Source organism: Bombina bombina, chromosome 3 (genome assembly GCF_027579735.1).
Source record: "Bombina bombina isolate aBomBom1 chromosome 3, aBomBom1.pri, whole genome shotgun sequence".
NCBI lineage: Eukaryota > Metazoa > Chordata > Amphibia > Anura > Bombinatoridae > Bombina > Bombina bombina.
The window spans coordinates 893,139,665-893,161,554 of NC_069501.1; the positions used below are offsets into that span (position 1 = coordinate 893,139,665).

Sequence of the window (21,890 nt, forward strand, 5' to 3'; positions counted from 1 at the left end):
CACGATGGGCAGAGTTTTGTTTGGTGCAAGTGTTGCACGCTCTTCCTCTGTGTGTGTATACTACGGAAGTGAGAGGTTATTGTGCTACTACTCCTGTGCTGGATGATACTTTGTTGGAGCGGTTGTTTTCAGAAGTGAGATCCGGATCGTTTGGGAGTCTGTATCTACTATGGTCGGTAGGAGGTTGGTTTAGCACCTCAGTTGGGCTTGTTTGTGTGTAGAGGTGCTTGATAGGGCTCAGGGTTTGCTGTTTTTTGGGCTCTTATTTTTCTTAATTTTTTTTAAAGGGACAGTAACGTTTTACTTTTGGAATGTTTTCTTTTATTTGTTAAGATAGACCAAGAGGACTTGCAAGAAGTCACTTGTAATTTATGCTTAGATGCTAATGTGGAGCCACCTATTCCTTTCTCTTCCTCATATAGAGAGAGAACATTACAGTATAGGGATAGACTTTTTTATTCAGAGCCTTCATTTTCTAAGGAGAATACTGTGCAGTTGTCACCTGTTCAAGCTATACCGCAGCTCTCTCCCCAATCATTATCCTTGTCACATGCAGTGTCCTGCGTTTCGTCTCAGGTTGGTTTTTCTTTGCAGGATATGGCTACTCGCATATCCTCTGCTGTATCTGAGGTTTGTATAAGGTTTCTGACTCTGTTGCAGTTATGTCAAATGTTTCCTCCCATAGGTCTGAGGAAGAAGATACTTCAGTAGCGTCTGATAGTGTAGCTCCTTCTGCTGATTCTGAGGTGGTTTCTTTCAGATTTAAGCTGGAGCACCTCTGTTTGTTACTCAGGGAGGTTTTGGCTACCTTGGATGACTGACTCGTCGGTCATTATTACTCCCAAGAAAGCTAGTAAGCTTAATAAGTTTTTTGAGGTTCCTTCTGTGACAGAAATTTTTGCTGTTCCAGATCATGTTTCAGAGATTATTTCACGAGAATGGGAGAAGCCTGGTATTTGTTTTTCTCCTTCTCTTATTTTTAGGAAGATGTTTCCTATTGCAGATTCTATTAAGCAATCTTGGCAGACGGTTCCTAAGGTAGAGGGAGCTATTTCCACTTTGGCTAAGAGGACCACTATTGAGGATAGTTGTTCTTTTAAAGATCCCATGGATAAGAAGTTGGAGGCTTTGCTTAAAAGGATTTATGTTTACCAGGGGTTCCAATGGCAGCCTGCTAGGTGTATTGCTACGATTACCAGTGCGGCTGCATACTGGTTTGATGCGTTGTCTTATTCCATTCAATAGGAGACTTCTCTGGAGGAAATTCAGGATAGAATTAAGGCTTTAAAATTGGCCAATTCTTTTATTGCGGACGCTTCTTTACAGGTCATCAAGTTGGGAGCAAAGATTTCTGGCTTTGCCGTTCTGGCATGCAGGGTTTTATGGTTAAAGTCATGGTCTGCGGATGTATCATCCAAATCTAAGCTTTTATCCATTCCTTACAAAGGGAAGACTTTGTTTGGGCCTGGTTTGGCTGAGATTATTTCTGATATTACTGGTGGGAAGGGGCAGAAGGGTTGTCGGAGTAATTTTCGTTCCTTTCGTAACTTCTCTAGTAAGTCTTCCTCTTCCTCCTCCAAACAGGATCAGTCCAAGCCTTCTTGGAGACACAGTCAGTACTGGAGCAAGGGGAAGCAATCTAAGAAGCCCGTCGCTGATTCAAAGTCAGCATGAAGGGTCTGCCCCAGATCCGGGAATGGATCGTGTGGGGGGCAGGCTGTCTTTTTTTCGCTCAAGCCTGGGTTAGAGATGTTCCAGATCCCTGGTTGATAGATATTGTGTCCCAGGGATACAATATGTTGTTCCTCCCAGGGGCAGGTTTCAACTATCAAGGTTATCTGTAGACCTGTTAAAAAGAGAGGCATTCTTAAGTTGTGTTTAGGATCTTTCCGACATGGGAGTGATCGTTCCTGTTCCAGTTCAGGGACTAGGGTTTTATTCCAATCTGTTTATCGTTCCCAAAAAGGATGGAACTTTCAGACCCATCCTGGATCTCAAGTGTGTAAACAAGTTTTTCAGAGTTCCGCATTTCAAGATGGAAACTATTCAGTCAATTCTTCCTCTGGTTCAAGAGGGTCAGTTCATGACTACAGTAGATCTAAAGGATGCATATCTTCATATTCACAAGGATCATCAAGTTTCTGAGATTTGCTTTCCTAGACAAGCATTTTCAGTTTGTGACTCTTCCTTTTGGGTGTTTTCAAAGGTTCTGGGTGCATTGCTGGCAGTGCTCAGATTGCAGGGGGTTGCGGTAGCTCCGTATCTGGATGACATTCTAGTTCAGGCGCCATCTTTTCAACTAACAAACTCCCACACGGAGTTGTTGTTGTTGTTGTTGTTGTTGTTGTTGTCTTTTCTGCACTCCCATGGTTGGAAGGTGAATTTAGGGAAAAGTTCTTTGATTCCGGCTACAAGAGCGGTATTCTTGGGAACTATTATAGATTCTCTGGAAATTAAGATCTTTTTGACAGAAGCAAGGAAGTCAAAAATGTTCAATTCATGTCTGGCTCTTCAGTCATCTCCTCAGCCGTCGGTGGCCCAGTGTATGGAGGTTATTGGTCTGATGGTTTCGGTCATGGATGATATGCCGTTTGCCCGGTTTCATCGCAGACCTCTGCAGTTATGCATGCTGAGACAGTGGAACAGGGGTTATACGGATCTGTCTCTAAAGATTGTTTTAGATCAGGCGGCAAGAGATTCTCTTCGTGGTGGTTGTCTTAGGATCGTCTTTCCCAGGGAACCTGTTTTCACAGGCCTTCCTGGGTGATTATGACCACGAATGCCAGTCTGCTAGGTTGGGGTGCTGTCTAGGGTTCTCTGAAGACTCAGGGTCTGTGGACTCAGGAGGAATCGGTTCTTCCTATAAATGTCTTAGGACTGTGGGCAATCTTCAATGCTCTTCTGGCCTGGCCTCAATTGGCTTCAACCCAGTTTATCAGATTTCAGTCGGACAATATAATGTCCGTGGCTTACGTCAATCATCAGGGAGGAACTCCTTGGCGATGGAGGTAGCCAGGATTATTCAGTGGGCGGAGACTCAGAATTGTTGTCTGTCTGTGATCCACATTCCAGGGGTGGACAATTGGGAATCAGATTTTTTGAGCAGACAGTCTTTTTTTTTTTTTTTTTTTTTTTTTTTTTTTTCATCCGGGGGAGTGGGAACTTCATTCAGAGGTGTTTTCCAGTTTGATTCTCAGGTGGGATAAACCGGAGTTGGATCTTATGGCATCTCGTCACAATGCCAAGCTTTCGAAGTGCGATTCGAGGTCAAGGGATCCTCAACCAGTTTTAATAGATGCTCTAGCAGTTCCTTGGAAGTTAAGTCTGGCATACATGTTCCCTCCATTTGCCTTTCTTCCTCAAGTTACTGCTCGGATCCGACAGGAGAGGGCGTTGGTAATTCTCATTGCACCAGTGTGGCCTCTCAGGTTTTGGTATGCAGATCTGGTGGAGATGTCATCCTTTCCACCTTGGAGTTTTCCGTTGAGCCTTCTACTTCAGGGTCCAAATCTCGTTTCTCTGAAGCTGACTGCTTGGAGATTGAACGCTTGATTCTATCTAAGCGTGGTTTTTCTGAGTCAGTTTTGAGACTATGAATCGGGCACGTAAGCCTGTGACTAGAAAGATTTATTACAAGATATGGTGTAAATATCTGTATTGGTGTTAATCTAAGGGCTACTCTTGAGTAGAGTCAGGGTTCCTAGGATTTTGTCTTTTCTCCAGGAGGGTCTGGAGAAGGGTTTATCTGCTAGTACCCTGAAGGGTCAAATTTCTGCTTTTATCTATTTTGTTACATAAACGTCTGGCAGATGTACCAGACGTTCATTCTTTTTGTCAGGCCTTGGTTAGAATCCGGCCTATGGTTAAGTTTTTGACTCCTCCTTGGAGTCCTAATTTAGTTTTGAGAGTTCTTAAACTGGCTCAGTTTGAGCCTATGCATTCTTTGGATATTAAGTTGTTAACCTGGAAGGTTTTTTTTTTTTTTTTTTGAATGAGTTGTTATTTGATTTTAGAATGAAAGGTTACATTTGGGGACACACAGGACCCCTGTTCAAACATACACAATAAAAAGGATCGGACATGCAGGTCCGGTTGCAATAGCTGACAAACGTTGATACACCAGAAGTAAATTGCAGGGATTTGTGGTGAAAATAGTTCACCAAGATTGAACCCTGGCATGGGCTCTGAATGGGGGGGGGGGGGGGGGGATTTTATACAATGATAAGAACAGTTTGGTGTCACTTGTAAAGCGCAGATACAACAATGGAACAATATATCAAACATGAACTAAAACCACCTAATACTGATTAAATAGATAATAACAAATGAATGGGTATCCATTTCCTTCAGCTCTGAGTAAACCTTTACATTACTGTGTGGTAATAATGGAGATTAATAGCGCAGTGGGGTATGTGAAACCAGAGGTGCGCAGCAGGATAGAGTGTAACAGGATGGCACAATCTTAGCTGAGATCTAAGTAGGGGGGTATACCCGCAACCTCAGATAATCAACAAGGCAAATATGCTATATTTGGAGCCCTATGCAGAAATAATGGCTGACTACACATTGCTAAACATTAAAAGGAGGGGTTTACCCAACTATCATCTATAACAACGTATAGACCTGTTAGTAGGTTGACAGAACTGACTGCTTCAAGCTGAAAGGGGTAATGTCAATCTTATTACAAAATTGGGAACAGACACAAGCATTTAAAAAAACAGAACAAAGCATGGGAAGAGCCAGCAGTTGTGTATAGTTAACAGCATGAGGGCTACTAACCTTTTAGGGTATTCCACACAGTCAGCACATGCAATGTGAACTCTATAAATACCATATCTGTGTAGGGTGCTTCGTGAGTAGGTAAACTGCCTGAGTGCCACAAAGAAATGGGTACAGTATACACCAGAAGCACATTCAAAACTTAGGGAAAGCAACCTTAACTAGAAATAAATAATTAAGTCTGCATTTGGATAAAAATTAGAAACATAGAGGTTACCAGCATTTGCACATCTAAATTAGGGGGGCTATAAAAAACTATTAAGTTGTTGGTAATAACAAATGTTCAGACCTATCAATCCTGCAAAAACACTTGCTATACGTATTAGACGTTAATCAAAGTGAGACAGGGTAGCACAGTGCCAGTCAAAGATAACAAGTGAATGACCATCCTAAAACCCTGTAACCGTGTTGCAATGTTTAAAGCCCATTTTAACTTGACTATGGCAGAACAAAGGTATGTACAGAAATAAGCACATGGATATGCACAGACCCCTATGGATTATAGGGAAGGCTGAAAACATTTGTGTATACAACGATTAAGCTAGAGACAGCAGCCATATATGAAGTTTATCAGAACATAGATATATCCAGTTAATATGTGGAAGTCTTTAGTGTTTGAAAATGGGGCATGTCAATTCAAGGGCTGCGGCTCACACCCAATATAAAATAAACCCCACTGAGGAGTGTAAGCATTCCTTACTGTCTCCATGTAGCAATTCAGGTGAGCTTGACCGCAGTTCTGTAGGAGCGGCATGGTTAATCAGTTGCAGTCAGCTCGGTGATAGAGAGTCTCTGTATGTCCCTCAGATGTCAGGTCTATTTGAAGATATCTCACATCGGCCTTCCAACAGGGCACACTACCGCCCGGCAGTACAACATATGTGGCGACATAGGCTTCACTCGTCCCCTCCGCACCACTTAACTCAAAAGACAGTTTGCTGGCAGACCGGGTCTAGTTCAAGTATGGCCCATGACCCCCTTAGTAATGACTGCACCGGAGGCACTCAAAAGAGGTAAGCAGCGACCCAGAAAGGGGCAGCTGGCACACACCACCAGGATCCCAGCAAGCGAGCGGTGGGGACCTCAGTAGATCAGGCCACCATGCGGCTTGGGAGGGAAGTCTATCTAGCACGGTCAGGTTTGGGAGCATGGCACTCTGCATCCAGGTTGGCGATGGGGTCACGTCTTGCCGAGTATTCTTTAGGGGGTGGGACCCTGACGCCTTCACCTCAGGGCTCGACTCCACCGGCAATTGCGCCAGGTCTGCTGTCTCCCACTCCGGATCACACGGGTCTGCAGTGAGACCCCATGGCGCGGCAGCAGTATGGGCCCTGTAAATTTGAGCGTGCGGTTGCTCCGGCCCCACTTGCAGTTGCAAAAGAGGAATGTCCATGTCCCTTGGCTGGCAACAGTCAGCAGGCTCCGTGGGTAAAGTAACATAGTGATTTGCTTCAGTGAAAAGCAGCATGCTAAGATCCTTCAGCAGCTGCTCATAGGATTGCGTGATTGCGGTCTCCAATGTGCGCTCCCATACACCCACTGCTTCCAAGGCGTCCATGGTTGAAAGTAATTTGCTGTAGTAGTAAGTAGTACTACTCGTAACCCCAGTCTCCTAGGGGGGGAATATGCGGCAGCCCCGGCTCCACGAACTGGCAAACACTGCGTGAGCGCAGCAGCCGTGAGGCCTAACTGTAGAGCGTAGGCAAAGATTAATCCTGAAAGATCCTCCCAGGGTTGACAGATTCTTGAATCTAGTAGTAGTTACCTAGGTTTTAGCTGTGAAGTAAACTCGGTTTTAGAGAAAAGCAATATAATTAACAAGTGAAACTCCAAAATAGAGCCAGGAGCTCCCTCAAGACACGTCTTGCCGCTACAGCTGTAGGCTCCGCCCCCCAAGGTTTTGTTTTTGGTTGCTATCTCTTCAGCTCGAAGAGTTTCGGAGCTCTCAACTTTACAGTGTGAAGCTCCTAACTTTACAGTGTGAAGCTCCTTCTCTTATTTTTCATTCTGATAAGGTAGTATTACGTACTGCTTTAGGGTTTCTTCCTAAGGTTGTTTCAGATAAGAATTTTAATCAAGAAATTGTTGTTCCTTCTTTGTGTCCTAATCCTTCTTCTCATGAGGAACGTTTGTTGCACAACCTTGATGTAGTTCGTGCTTTGAAATATTATTTACAGGCGACTAAGGATATTTGCCAGTCTTCTTTATTTATTGTATTTTCTGGGAAGCGTAAGGGTTAGAAAGCTACGGCTACTTCGCTTTCTTGTTGTTTGAGGAGTATTGTTCGCTTGGCATATGAGACTGCTGGTCAGCAGCCTTCTGAGAAAATCACGGCTCACTCCACGAGGGCTATTTCTTCTACCTGGGCTTTCAAAAATGGTGCTTCTGTAGATCAGATTTGCAAGGCTGCCACTTGGTCATCTTTACACACTTTTTCTAAATTTTACAAATTTGATACTTTTGCTTCAGCTGAGGCTTTTTTGGGGAGAAAGGTTCTTCAAACAGTGGTGCCTTCTGTTTAGGCTAACTGTCTTGTCCCTCCCTATTCATCTGTGTCCTCTAGCTTGGGTATTGATTCCCAATAGTAATTATGATGATCTGTTGACTCACTGTGTCATTTAGAAAGAAAATGAAATTTATGCTTACCTGATAAATGTGTTTCTTTCTTGGCATAGTGAGTCCATGGCCCTCCCTGTGTTCAGACAGTTTATTTTTACATAAACCTCAGGCACCTCTGCACCTTATATTACTTCCTTTCTCCTTTCCCTTTAGTCGAATGACTGGGGGTTGTGGGTAAGGGGAGTGGTATTTAACAGGTTTGCTGTGGTGCTCTTTGCCGCCTCCTGCTGGTCAGGAGTGATATTCCCAATAGTAATTATGATGATCCGTGGACTCACCATGTCAAGGTAAGCATGAATTTCATTTTTATATATGATACTTTTGGGTGAGGATTGTTTGTATTTGATTCCTGGGTGTATTTGATTTAAATCAAATTGATTTTAATCGCAGTTTAAATCACTAGTCAGACTCAATTTCTATCAATTTAATTAATGGTTTTCTACATAAAGGTTTCTCTTTTTAGAATAACTTGTCAGATTAGTTTTCTTGTTATAGCAGACAATTACTGATTTGGTTATCTACCATTAGAAATACATAGATTATTGAAATTAATTAATTTATTGGAAGGTGAACTCTCTACAAGTTTAATCATTCATATTTGATCAACTTTTCAGCTGTCATTTATTGGAAGGATATCAGGATTACCTTAAATGGATATTAAACGCAAAATAAATGCTAGTTAGAATGATAAATTCAAAGAAAAGATTAGTCTGAGAATAACATGTAGATGTAGTTTTTTTTTAGTTTCATTAGCTGTTAAAATATTGTCAAAATAAGTGTAAAGTGTTAGTGTCTATAAAACAATGGGAGCTGCCATGTTGTATTTTATAGTTATAAATAGGTCACTAGAGTGTGCAGTCAATGGCTGTGTGTAATATGTGTTCTACATTTCGATTTGTAACATGAACTGAAAAGCTCACAATTTAAGAATGGAATCACAGGAAAGGGGGCAAAATAAATAATGAAAGTATGTTGCAGAATTTTTTATTATATTATATATCATTTTATGTTACCATCTGTGTTTAATTTAATAATAATAATAATAACCTAAAACAAAAATCTTTATAGGTTTCATTTGCAATTTTACTGCTTGCCCCTCCCTCTTCACACTTAGGTCCTTCTATTCATTGAGCTTTTTGGACTTTAGTGAATTTAGTACGGTATTGATTCTGTGTACATAGAATTGCAGAGCAACAATGGCATTAATGGGACAGTAAAATAAAAATGAAACATTCATGATTCAGATAGGGCATGCAATTTTAAACAAATTTCCAATGTACTTGTATTATCTAATGTGCTTTGTTCTCTTTGTATCCATTATTGCAAAGTATACCTCCTGCTCAGGGCAATACATTACTGTGAGCTAGCTGCTTGTCACCAGCTCACCCAATTTGTTCAGGTAGCTCCCAGTAATACATTGCTCTCCTTCAACAAAGAATACCAAGAGAATTAAGCAAATTCAATAAAATAAGTAAATCTGGAAATTATATGCTCCATCTGAATAATGAATTAATTGTAAGTTTAAGGTCTTATTTTATAACATTTTTGTAGTGAAGGAGAGGCATGTCATTTTTGGGACATTTTTAAAACTCATTTATTTTTTGATGGATGCTTTTTTAATCTCCAGAAACACCAAAGACCCCTCACACTAATATTTCTTTGTTTTGATAGAGAACAAAAACTATAAGCACAATTTACTTCCATTATCAAATTATGCCCAATACTTTTATATGCACACCCCCCAAGGCAGAACATGCAGTGATCTGAGATGTTATCGCAGACAATGCAGCATGTCTGCAGAAAGAACAGGACACATGCAGGAACTATTACTGCTTTAACCTTGCAGCGCTGCTCCACATCAGGCTGTTCTCTTCAAAAAGAGTTATGCTCTGGCAACACTGTGTATGTTTTCCTTAACACAGCACATCCACAGCTAAGTGCTGTTTGAAGTAAAAAGTCAAATATGCAGTATTGACTGGCCCTCAGCCCCCTAACTTTTCCCAGTCAGCAAAGGTGTTTTCTAAATGAGATTCTTACGAGCAATGCACCTTTTTATTGCTACATTTCTATGTTAGATAGATCAAGAAAAAAGGGAACAAATTTATTCAAGATACATTTTGCAATTACATTTTTTTTGTCTGCAGCTAATTTGCAATCCAAATTTCAACTGTTGCAATATATTATAAAACTTTAACAATTGCTTTATTCTCCATTTAATCAGCACATTGCAACTGAACTGGTGCTTTAGTGTTACTGCCTAAATTAAAATTGAATTTAATTTTATTTTAAAATAACCTGCAGAAAAATTTTCCATTAAAAAAATCTCATCGCAGAAAGTGAATAAAAGTTCTGCCTCTAGGTGCACACCTTCTGAGGCACCAGCTTCTACTAAGTAAACATTTATATATGTATTTTGGGATTAGCTAATGGCTGTCAAATGATACAGGGGGAAGGAAAATATATACCAGCTTTGATTTATTTTTTTTATAGAATAAATAAAAACTGCTACTCATTTGAAATTCAGACTTGGTGCTTTTGCATTGTCTTAGTATACATTTCATTATGCAATTTTACTGTATTTAGTGGTCCTTCAAAGGGGCAGTCTACTAAAAAAAAAAAAAAGTATTGTGTAAAAAGATAGATAATCCCTTTATTACTGATTCCACAGTTTTGCATCACCAACAGTTATATTAATATTCTTGTGATTACCTTGTATCTAACCCTCTGCAGACTACCCCCTTATTCAGTTCTTTTGACAAACCTGCATTTTAGCCAGTAAGTGCTGCTTCATAAATAACTGCTGGATTGAGCACAATGCTATATGTATGGCACACACATACACACTGTCTTGCTATAAAAAGCTGATAAAGTACACTGAGATAAGAGGCATCTGCAGAGTCTTAGAAACGGACATTTAGGTTAATAAGCATATTTATATAACAATGTTGGTTATGCAAAGCAGGGGAATGGATTGTAAAGGCATTATCTATCTTGTTAAACAATAAAAAAGAAGAGTTTTTAAATTTTAAGCACACCTTTTTGTTTGAGTGTTTAACACTATCAGATTATGCTCTCATATATGTTGGAAAGTAATCCATACTGCATCATGACAATATTTTAATCTGTCACTGCATATCAATTATTCTCCTGTTTGGTAGCAAACAATGGAACAGTTCCATCACACAGGATGCTTAGTTTATAATCCAGCATTGCCAATAAAGATGCTAACATTGTTTTGTTTAAGATTCACTCTACATCCATGTTTTATAAATGTTTTTTACCTATTTTTTTTTTTTTCTATTTACCTTTTTTATTTATTTATTTTAGAAATAAGAAAATATTAAGTAAAAAGAAACTGAAGAGGAAACAAAAGACAAAATCAAAAGGGAAAATGAGAAGCAAGGTAAGGTGTTCTTCTTTTTTTTTTTTTTTTTTTTTTTTTTTTTTTTTTTTTTATATAAAGAATTTTGTATATGTTTAAAGGGACATGAAACCCCCAAAATTTCTTTCATTATTCGGATACATCATGCAATTTCCATCTAAAGGGAAGGCGAGTCCACGGCTTCATTCATTACGTTTGGGAAATAAGAACCTGGCCACCAGGAGGAGACGAAGACACCCCAGCCAAAGGCTTAAATACCTCCCCCACTTCCCTCATCCCCCAGTTATTCTTTGCTTTTCTTCACAGGAGGTTGACAGAGAAGTGTCGGAAGATTCGGAGTAGTCTCTTATGGAGGGTAGTACTCTTCGAAATGGGACTGGAGTTTTAAGTAGTCCTGTCAGCCTCTCAGTGAGAGCTTGGGTGAAAGTTAGAGTCCAGAGATGCAGGGAGAGTCTTTCTGCGAAAACCATCCCGACTCATATTAACAGCTCTATAAGCAATCAGCGTTGAGTTTTGCTTCCTGCACTCAAGTCCATGTCAGGAGCGATGCTACTACCTTGTCACACTTGAGAGGCCGTGTTACTGTTCCACTGTGTGAAATGAGGCTCTGACAATGGGTGAACTTAAGTTTCCTTCCGGGAGTATTTGCGCGGCTGTTTTTGGCGCGTTTTCTCCCTAGACCAGGGGCGGCCCTGCGAGACATTCCTGCTGACTGGGTGTGGCCTAATCTACTTCCTGCTGGGCTGACAGTCAGGAGACGTAACGTTTTCCGTGGTCCGGGTCCTAGTAGGTGGCGAGTGCCCAGGCCATTGCAGGTTATAAAGGTGCCTTTATTTATTTGTGTTTATACTAGTCTGTATCACAGCTGCAAGCTATGGAGGACTCTGACGCGTTAGAGGGTACTCCCTCTTTAACTAAGTCTAGTACCTGTGTCACAGAGAATAATAAATACAGAATAACATGGCTGCCATGTATGCATAAGTGGGTACATCCCAAACATATCAGTCTTAAGTGACAAGGCCACCAAATTTGACTATAAACATATAAAGCAAATGCTAAAAAATTTAGCCTCATTTTTTGTATAAAGATCCCCTTATATTTGTATGTGTAATAACACGTTTTTCCCCAACAGAACTCTAGCAGCCTCTCTTGGACTGCTGAAACCATAGAAGAGGAAAAATATATGGGGACTTGTAGGGGAAAAAAATATATATGGGGTTATAGGGCCACTTTTAGACCCTCAGGACTGTTAAATAATGTTATAGCATATAGGGAAAGGGGATTATTAATGATAAATTAGTGTCGTGTCAAAACTAACAATTTAAGGGTACAGGTCTTGGGATAAATTTTCCTTAGTAAACTAAATGGGAGGGGAGGGCAGAGTTAGTAATGGAGTCAGGAGTAGTATAAGAATAGTGAAACAGTAAACACACAGAGCTTATTTCGATATCATGATGTTAACAATAATGGACATAGTAATGTTTTCCTCTTATATCCAGTACTCAGGCGGTTAGCTTTTCCGTGTAGTAGGCTAGTGACCTCTAAAGATATATAGGGAATTCAAGGAGGTATAAATTAGTTAATTAGTTATTGGTGAGAGCCATATAATGTCAACTTATAAGTTAAGTGGCTCCTATATACAAAAATCTCAGCTAGCATGTAAAATAGAGCAATATTATGTCGAGATGGTAGGAGAGTCAGTTACCTAGGATAAGAGCAATTTCACATATGGTTATGTCTTGCAACATCTACAAGTGTGAGCCTGGACTTGGCTGAAGAATCACACTGCCCCGGCCGCTGACAGTGTAGTTGAAAACAAATAAAAATTATAGAAGTCAAGGTTTGACTAAATCAACTGGTCTTAGACCCCGAAGAAAGCTTAGATTTGTTTCAAATGATACCATCAAATATCTAGCTCACGTTAACAAAGTTTAAATAACATCCTCTCTATATATTTTCACTTTAACAGGCATGTACTTTCCCCTAATATCTGCATTGTAAAACATACTATACTAACCTAGGTTTTCCTAGATCCCCCTTATAAAGATGAAGCTGCAACCAGAGTACATAGAGTATATGGATATCCATCTTACATATAGCATAGTTTGAAACCTATTAAGGAAAGAAATCTGAAGTCAGCATGCGTATCTTAATCTCCATTTACCTAGAAAACATCTTTATACAACTATGAACCCCAAACAGTATTAACTAACAAATATCAGTGGGTCAACTATTCTGAACTGCTAAATAAATATATATAAAATTAGTCATTAAACTTATAGGGTCATCTTGTGGATCCAGCTGATGGCCTTCATACTTTATATTTTTAGGATGAAATAAGATATCTCAAATTCAGGAACTTTATTTGCGCACAGTTTATCAACAGGCTGTGAAAACAAAGTCCGCCATGCAAGGAAACAGCCTATTCCCCGTCTGTTTGAAGTACATGCAGGGGAGATGCCAACATGAAGAAAGCTTTCAGGATTAGCACTGGGGCATCTATTGGTCATAAGACGCTCTCTCCAGGCTGCTGCCACAGACCCAACACCGGAGCTGCCATTTTTATCATTTATTCTCTACAGCATTTGGCATTGGGAGTCCCTCTGACAGCTGCCGTAGTATCTTTTCTCCTATGAGACAACTTCTCTGTTTCGGTATTGGCAGTGAATCGAATCAATGTTGTGGTGGCTGCTCTGTCTGGGCAGCTGACATAACTTGGGTGAATGCGACTCTGGTATACTAAGGGCATCCGTAGTCTCAACATACTCAGCAAAGATCTGAATGTCCATGACTCAAGGCTCCCTTGGATCAGTGGAGTTCATCAGTAGGCCGACGCCATCTTGGAGTACATGTGGCGTAGCCAACTGCTTAAACCATTGTATGATTACTATATGCAGTTCAGAAAAGTGTCCCTCTAGTAATCCACATAACTCTTCTTCAAGGGCTTCTGTGATCATTATCCTTCAGTGAGGATTATGGAGCAACCTGCTTATTAATCCTGGTGCCCGAGTGTGAAATATAGTGCTGTTTGCGGCCTGTTGGCTTCCGATTGCCGAGTGGCGTAGCCGAACAACAAAGGCTAAGATCGCTATCTTGGGGATATTCTAGCTGCCGCTCTTAGGGTCATATTACATCTTTACACCTTTACCAACTGCGAGTTCCATTTTAGGATGAGAAAAGACAGTTATATTGGGGTAAACTATCTTTAGGTGGAGAGCTTCCTCAAGATGAGTCTTGCCGGCTCGGCTACTCGCTCCGCCCCCCCTAGTACCTGTTCTTATTGTGAGGTGGTTTCCGGTAGATCCGCCTGCTCAACTATGTTCCCCTTGCCCCTAGATAAGGACTCGGCTTCTGGAAAGTAGAGAATGTCTAGTACTACTGAGCCGTCCACCTCTGAGGGCTCCCCGTCCCGTGACAAATGACAGACAACATACTGAATTATCCTCCTCTGATGAGGATCTATCTGGTTCAGAAGATCCTACCTCAGATATTGACACTGACAAATCTATCTCTTTAAGATGGAGTATATTCGTTCCTTGTTAAAAGAGGTGTTGATTACTTTGGATATTGAGGAAACTAGTCCTCTTGATACTAAAACTAGTAAACATTTAAATTCTGTTTATAAACCTCCTGCGGTTACTCCAGAGGTTTTTCCAGTTCCTGATCAGGGATAGGCACGAGCCAAGGCTGTGGCGGACATTTTCTAAAGTAAAGACCTTTAGTGAAGGACACCAAGGTACATTTCAAATTAAAACTATTATTTTATAGTGCTGAATTTTATTATACTGATGCAGATACCACTGATCCTATAACCAGCCCTTGTCTGGCTATACACATGTGCCAGTGTCATTTCTGTGTCTTTGTATAGTGCTGGGTGTTATTATACTGATGCAGATACCACTGACCCTATAACCAGCCCTTGTCTGGCTATACCCATGTGCCAGTGTCATTATATAGTGCTGGGTGTTATTATACTGATGCAGATACCACTGACCCTATAACCAACCCTTGTCTGGCTATACACATGTGCCAGTGTCATTATATAGTGCTGGGTGTTATTATACTGATGCAGATACCACTGACCCTATAACCAGCCCTTGTCTGGCTATACCGATGTGCCAGTGTCATTATATAGTGCTGGGTGTTATTATACTGATGCAGATACCACTGACCCTATAACCAACCCTTGTCTGGCTATACACATGTGCCAGTGTCACTTCTGTGTCTTTGTATAGAGCTGGGTGTTATTATACAGATGCAGATACACATCCAGCATTTCACTCAGGCTTTATTTATTCCATAACTTATCATCCAATATCACTAGCAGTCTCATGACAAGCAACTAACTTTATTCACACTAAATATTTTCCCTTTCCTATTATTTAATCAGAAAGAAAAGATATACCAAGGTTATGTATCACAACCTTACTATATCTTTTCTTTCTATTTAAATACTACTTATAATAAACCTCAGGTGCTGGTTAAAGTGCTTTACCTTTGCATATAAAGCTCCAGGGACACAGTGGCAGCTTGCTTCTTGAATCTTCCCTCTCTCTCTGTCTCACTCAGTCATTTTCTGGTACTAAGCGGCATCATGTGGGAGTGGCCACAATCCTGCGAAACGTGGCGCCGCGTGTGTTAAGGAGGAATCAGGACCAGTATTCATCTGTCTTACTCCTCCCTCCCCACAGCAAAATGGGCGGCGGACACTGCAAGGGCCAGTCACGGACACCAGTGTCCGTGTACGGACACCTTGCCTATCCCTGGGCTGGACAAGTTTCAGGGATTTGCACGAGCCAAGGCTGTGGCAGACATTTTCTAAAGTAAAGACCTTTAGTGAAGGACACCAAGATACATTTACAATTAAAACTATTATTTTATAGTGCTGAATTTTATTATACTGATGCAGATACCACTGATCCTATAACCAGCCCTTGTCTGGCTATACACATGTGCCAGTGTCCCTTCTGTGTCTTTGTATAGTGCTGGGTGTTATTATACAGATGCAGATACACATCCAATATTTCACTCAGGCTTTATTTATTCCATAACGTATCACCCAATATTGCTAGCAGTCTCTTGACAAGCCACTAATTTTATTCTCACTAAATATTTTCCCTTTCCTATTATTTAATCAGAAAGAAAAGATATACTAAGGTTTTGATTCACAACCTTACTATATCTTGTCTTTCTGTTTAAATACTATTTATAATAAACCTCAGGTGCTGGTTAAAGTGCTTTACCTTTGCATATAAAGCTCCAGGGACACAGTGGCAGCTTGCTTCTTGAATCTTCCCTCTCTCTCTGTCTCACTCAGAGTCATTATCTGGTACTAAGCGGCATCATGTGGGAGTGGCCACAACCCTGCAAAACATGGCGCCGCGTGTGTTAAGGAGGAGTCAGGACCAGTATTCATCTGTCTTACTCCTCCCTCCCCACAGCAAAATGGGCGGCGGACACTGCAAGGGCCAGTCACGGACACCAGTGTCCGTGTACGGACACCTTTCCTATCCCTGTTCCTGATGCTATTTCTGATATGATTTCAAAGGAATGGAATAGGCCTGGTACTTCTTTTATTCCTTCTTCTAGGTTTAAAAAGTTGTATCCTTTGCCAGCAGTTAGATTGAAATTTTGTGAAAAAAATCCCCAAAGTTGATTGGGCTATTTCTACTCTTGCCAAACGTACTACTATTTCTATGGAAGATAGTACTTCTTTTAAGGATCCTTTAGAAAGGAAACTTGAATCTTATCTAAGGAAAACTTATTTATTTTCTGGCTACATTCTTAGGCCTGCTATATCAATGGCTGATGTTGCAGCTGCATCAACTTTTTGGTTGGAAAGCTTAGCGCAACAGGAAACAGATCCTGATTTGTCTAGCATTGTTCGCTTGCTTCAACATGCTTATCATTTTATCTGTGATGCTATTTTTGATATCAACAATATTGATGTTAAATCTATGTCTTTAGCTATTTTAGCTAGAAGAGCTTTGTGGCTCAATTATTGGAATGCTGCATGGTATCTAAAGTCTAGATCACTATCTCTTTCTTTCCAAGGTAACAATTTATTTGGTTCTCAGTTGGATTCAATTATTTCAACTGTCACTGGGGGGAAGGGATTTTTTTCTTTCATGTAATTAGCAAGAGTCCATGAGCTAGTGACGTATGGGATATACATTTCTACCAGGAGGGGCAAAGTTTCCCAAACCTTAAAATGCCTATAAATACACCCCTCACCACACCCACAATTCAGTTTTACAAACTTTGCCTCCCATGGAGGTGGTGAAGTAAGTTTGTGCTAGATTCTACGTTGATATGCGCTTCGCAGCAGGCTGGAGCCCGGTTTTCCTTTCAGAGTGCAGTGAATGTCAGAGGGATGTGAAGAGAGTATTGCCTATTTGAATACAATGGTCTTCCTCTAGGGGATCTATTTCATAGGTTCTCTGTTATCGGTCGTAGAGATTTCTTCTCCTACCTCCCTTTTCAGATCGACGATATACTCTTATATACCATTACCTCTACTGATTCTCGTTTCAGTACTGGTTTGGCTATCTACTATTTGTAGATGAGTGTCTTAGGGTAAGTAAGTCTTATTTTATTATGACACTCTAAGCTATGGTTGGGCACTTTATATGTAAAGTTCTAAATATATGTCTTTAAACTTATATTTGCCATGATTCAGGATAATCAGTATTCCTTCTTTCAGACAGCCAGTTTCATTATTTGGGATAATGCATATGAATAAATATTTTTTTCTTAACTTTTAAAAATTTTCAATTGAGTTTTTTTCCCTGTGGGCTGTTAGGCTCGCGGGGGCTGAAAATGCTTCAATTTATTGCGTCATTCTTGGCGCAGACTTTTTTGGCGCAAAAATTTTGTCATTTCCGGCGCCCTAATTGACGGCGGAAGTTTGTTCGTGGTTGCGTCATTTTTTGATGTATATGTGTTCAGACGTTTTTTTGCGCCAAAAATGTGGGCGTCGTTTTTTTCGGCATCACAGGATGTGGCGTCATACTTGGCGCCAAAAAATATGGGCATTGTACTTAGCGCCAATAATGTGGGCGTCATTCTTGGCGCCAAAAAATGTGGGCGTCATTTTTGTCTCCACCTTTTTTTCACATTATTTCAGTCTCATTTTTCATTGCTTCTGGTTGCTAGAGGCTTATTCATTTGGCATTTTTTCCCATTCCTGAAACTGTCCTTTAAGGAATTTGATAATTTTGCTTTATATGTTGTTTTTTCTATTACATATTGCAAGATGTCTCAACCTGACCCTGGATCAGAATCTACTTCTGGAAAGACGCTGCCTGATGCTGGTTCTACCAAAGTTAAGTGCATCTGTTGTAAACTTTTGGTAACTGTTCCTCCAGCTGTAGTTTGTGATAACTGTCATGATAAACTTTATAATGCAGATTGTGTTTCCATTAGTAATAATCCATTACCTGTTGTTGTTCCTTCAACATCTAATGTTCAGGATGTCCCTGTTAATGTAAAATAATTTGTTTCTAAATCTATTAGGAAGGCTCTGTCTGTTATTCCTCCTTCCAGTAAACGTAAAAGGTCTTTTAAAACTTCTCATATTTCAGATGAATTTTTAAGTGACCGCCATCATTCTGACTTATCCATTTCTGATGAGGATCTATCTGGTTCAGAAGATTCTGCCTCAGATATTGACACTGATAAATCTTCATATTTATTTAAGATGGAGTTTATTCGTTCTTTACTTAAAGAAGTGTTAATTGCATTAGATATGGAGGAGTCTAGTCCTCCTGATACTAAATCTACTAAGCGTTTAAATTCGCTTTTCAAACCTCATGTAGTTATTCCAGAAGTTTTTCCAGTTCCTGATGCTATTTCAGAAGTAATTTCTAGGGAATGGAATAGTCTGGGTACCCCTTCTCAAAGGTTTAAGAAATTGTACCCTGTGCCATCTGATAGATTAGAGTTTTTGGACAAAATCCCTAAAGTTGATGGGGCTATCTCTACTCTTGCTAAACGTACTACTATTCCTAAGGCGGATAGTACTTCCTTTAAGGATCCTTTAGATAGGAAGCTTGAATCCTTTCTAAGGAGAGCTTATTTATGTTCAGGTAATCTTCTTAGACCTGCTATTTCTTTGGCTGATGTTGCTGCAGCTTCCACTTTCTGGTTGGAGGCTTTAGCGCAACAAGTGTCAGACCATAATGCTTATAGCATTGTTAAACTTCTTCAACATGCTAATCACTTTGTGATGCCATTTTTGATATCATTAGAATTGATGTCAGGTATATGTCTTTAGCTATTTTAGCTAGAAGAGCTTTATGGCTTAAATCTTGGAATGCAGATATGACTTCTAAGTCAACTTTGCTTTCTCTTTCTTTCCAAGGTAATAAATTATTTGGTTCACAGTTGGATTCTATTATTTCAACTGTTACTGGGGGGAAAGGAACCTTTTTGCCTCAGGACAAAAAATCTAAAGGTAAATACAGGGCTGCTAATTGTTTTCGTTCCTTTCGTCAGAATAAGGAACTGAAGCCTGACCCCTTTGGAAACCTTCTCCAGTCTGGAATAAATCCAAGCCTTTTAGAAAGTCAAAACCAGCTCCCAAATCCGCATGAAGGTGCGGACCTCATTCCAGCACAGCTGGTAGGGAGCAGGTTACGATTTTTCAAAGATGTTTGGATCAATTCGATTCACAATCTTTGGATTCAGAACATTGTTTCTCAAGGGTACAGAATAGGTTTCAAGGTAAGACCACCTGTGAGAAGATTTTTTCTCTCTCGCATTCCTGTAAACCCAGTGAAGGCTCAGGCATTTCTGAAATGTGTTTCAGATCTAGAGTTGGCTGGGGTAATTGTGCCAGTTCCAGTTCTGGAACGGGGTCTGGGGTTTTACTCAAATCTATTCATTGTACCAAAGAAGGAAAATTCCTTCAGACCAGTTCTGGATCTAAAAATTTTGAATCGTTATGTAAGGATACCAACATTCAAAATGGTGACTATAAGGACTATTCTGCCTTTTGTTCAGCAAGGGCATTATATGTCCACAATAGATTTACAGGATGCATATCTTCATATTCCAATTCATCCAGATCACTATCAGTTTCTGAGATTCTCTTTTTTAGACAAGCATTACCAGTTTGTTGCCCTTCCGTTTGGCCTAGCAACAGCTCCAAGGATCTTTTCAAAGGTTCTCGGTGCCCTTCTCTCTGTAATCAGAGAACAGGGTATTGCTGTATTTCCTTATTTGGACGATATCTTGGTACTTGCTCAGTCTTTACATTCTGCAGAATTTCATATGAATCAACTTGTGTCGTTTCTTCAAAGACATGGTTGGAGGATCAATTTACCAAAGAGTTCTTTAATTCCTCAAACAAAGGTAACCTTTTTGGACTTTCAAATAGATTCAGTGTCCATGACTTTGTCTCTAACAGAAAAGAGACGTCTGAAGTTGGTTTCAGCTTGTCGAAACCTTCAGTCTCAATCGTTCCCTTGCATGGAAATTCTAGGTCTCATGACTGCTGCATCGGACGCGATCCCCTTTGCTTGTTTTCACATGAGACCTCTTCAGCTTTGTATGCTGAACCAGTGGTGCAGGGATTATACAAAGATATCACAAATAATATCCTTAAATCCCAATGTTCGATCTTCTCTGACTTGGTGGTTGAATCACCATAGTCTAATTCAAGGGGCCTCTTTTGTTCGTCCAACCTGGACTGTAATCTCAACAGATGCGAGTCTTTCAGGTTGGGGAGCTGTATGGGGATCTCTGACAGCGCAGGGGGTTTGGGAATCTCAGGAGGCGAGATTACCAATCAACATTTTGGAACTCCGTGCGATTTTCAGAGCTCTTCAGTTCTGGCCTCTTCTGAAGAGAGAATCGTTTATTTGTTTTCAGACAGACAATGTCACAACCGTGGCGTATGTCAATCATCAAGGTGGGACTCGCAGTCCTCAAGCTATGAAAGAAGTATCTTGGATACTTGTATGGGCGGAATCCAGCTCCTGTCTAATTTCTGCGGTTCACATCCCAGGTGTAGACAATTGGGAAGCGGATTATCTCAGTCGCCAGACGTTACATCTGGGCGAATGGTCTCTTCACCCAGAGGTATTTCTTCAGATTGTTCAAATCTGGGGACTTCCAGAAATAGATCTGATGGCCTCTCATCTAAACAAGAAACTTCCCAGGTATCTGTCCAGATCCAGGGATCCTCAGGCGGAAGCAGTGGACGCGTTGTCGCTTGCTTGGAATTATCATCCTGCCTATATCTTCTTCCAAAAGTGATTTCCAAAATTCTAATGGAACGTTCGTTTGTACTGCTGGTGGCTCCAGCATGGCCTCACAGGTTTTGGTATGCGGATCTCATGCGGATGGCCAGTTGCCAACCTTGGACACTTCCGTTAAGACCAGACCTATCTCAAGGCCCATTTTTCCATCAGGATCTCAAATCATTAAATTTGAAGGTATGGAGATTGAACGCTTGATTCTTAGTCATAGAGGTTTCTCTGACTCAGTAATTAATACTATGTTACAGGCTCGTAAATCTGTGTCTAGGAAGATTTATTATCGAGTCTGGAAGTCTTACATTTCTTGGTGTTCTTCTCATAAATTCTCCTGGCATTCTTTTAGAATTCCTAGAATTTTACAGTTTTCTTCAGGATGGTTTGGATAAAGGTTTGTCTGCAAGTTCTTTGAAAGGACAAATCTCTGCTCTTTCTGTTCTTTTTCACAGAAAGATTGCTAATCTTCCTGATATTCATTGTTTTGTACAGGCTTTGGTTCGTATCAAACCTGTCATTAAGTCAATCTCTCCTCCTTGGAGTCTTAATTTGGTTCTGAGGGCTTTACAGGCTCCTCCGTTTGAACCTATGCATTCTCTGGATATTAAATTACTTTATTGGAAAGTTTTGTTCCTTTTGGCCATCTCTTCTGCTAGAAGAGTTTCTGAGTTATCTGCTCTTTCTTGTGAATCTCCTTTTCTGATTTTTCATCAGGATAAGGCGGTGTTGCGGACTTCATTTCAATTTTTACCTAAGGTTGTGAATTCTAACAACATTAGTAGAGAAATTTTTGTCCCTTCATTGTGTCCTAATCCTAACAATTCTCTGGAGAGATCTTTACATTCTTTGGATGT

At 40.3% G+C, this 21,890-nt stretch overlaps 1 protein-coding gene across 1 annotated transcript in view; it reads left to right on the plus strand.

The window, feature by feature from the left end:
• MYCBP2 (MYC binding protein 2) overlaps positions 1–21,890 on the plus strand; it is a gene marked incomplete in the record, with an annotated part of 1,460,675 nt that overhangs the window by 124,896 nt on the left and 1,313,889 nt on the right. The window contains 1 exon segment of the mRNA XM_053707907.1: positions 10,726–10,801. Coding sequence (XP_053563882.1) covers positions 10,726–10,801 — 76 coding nt within the window.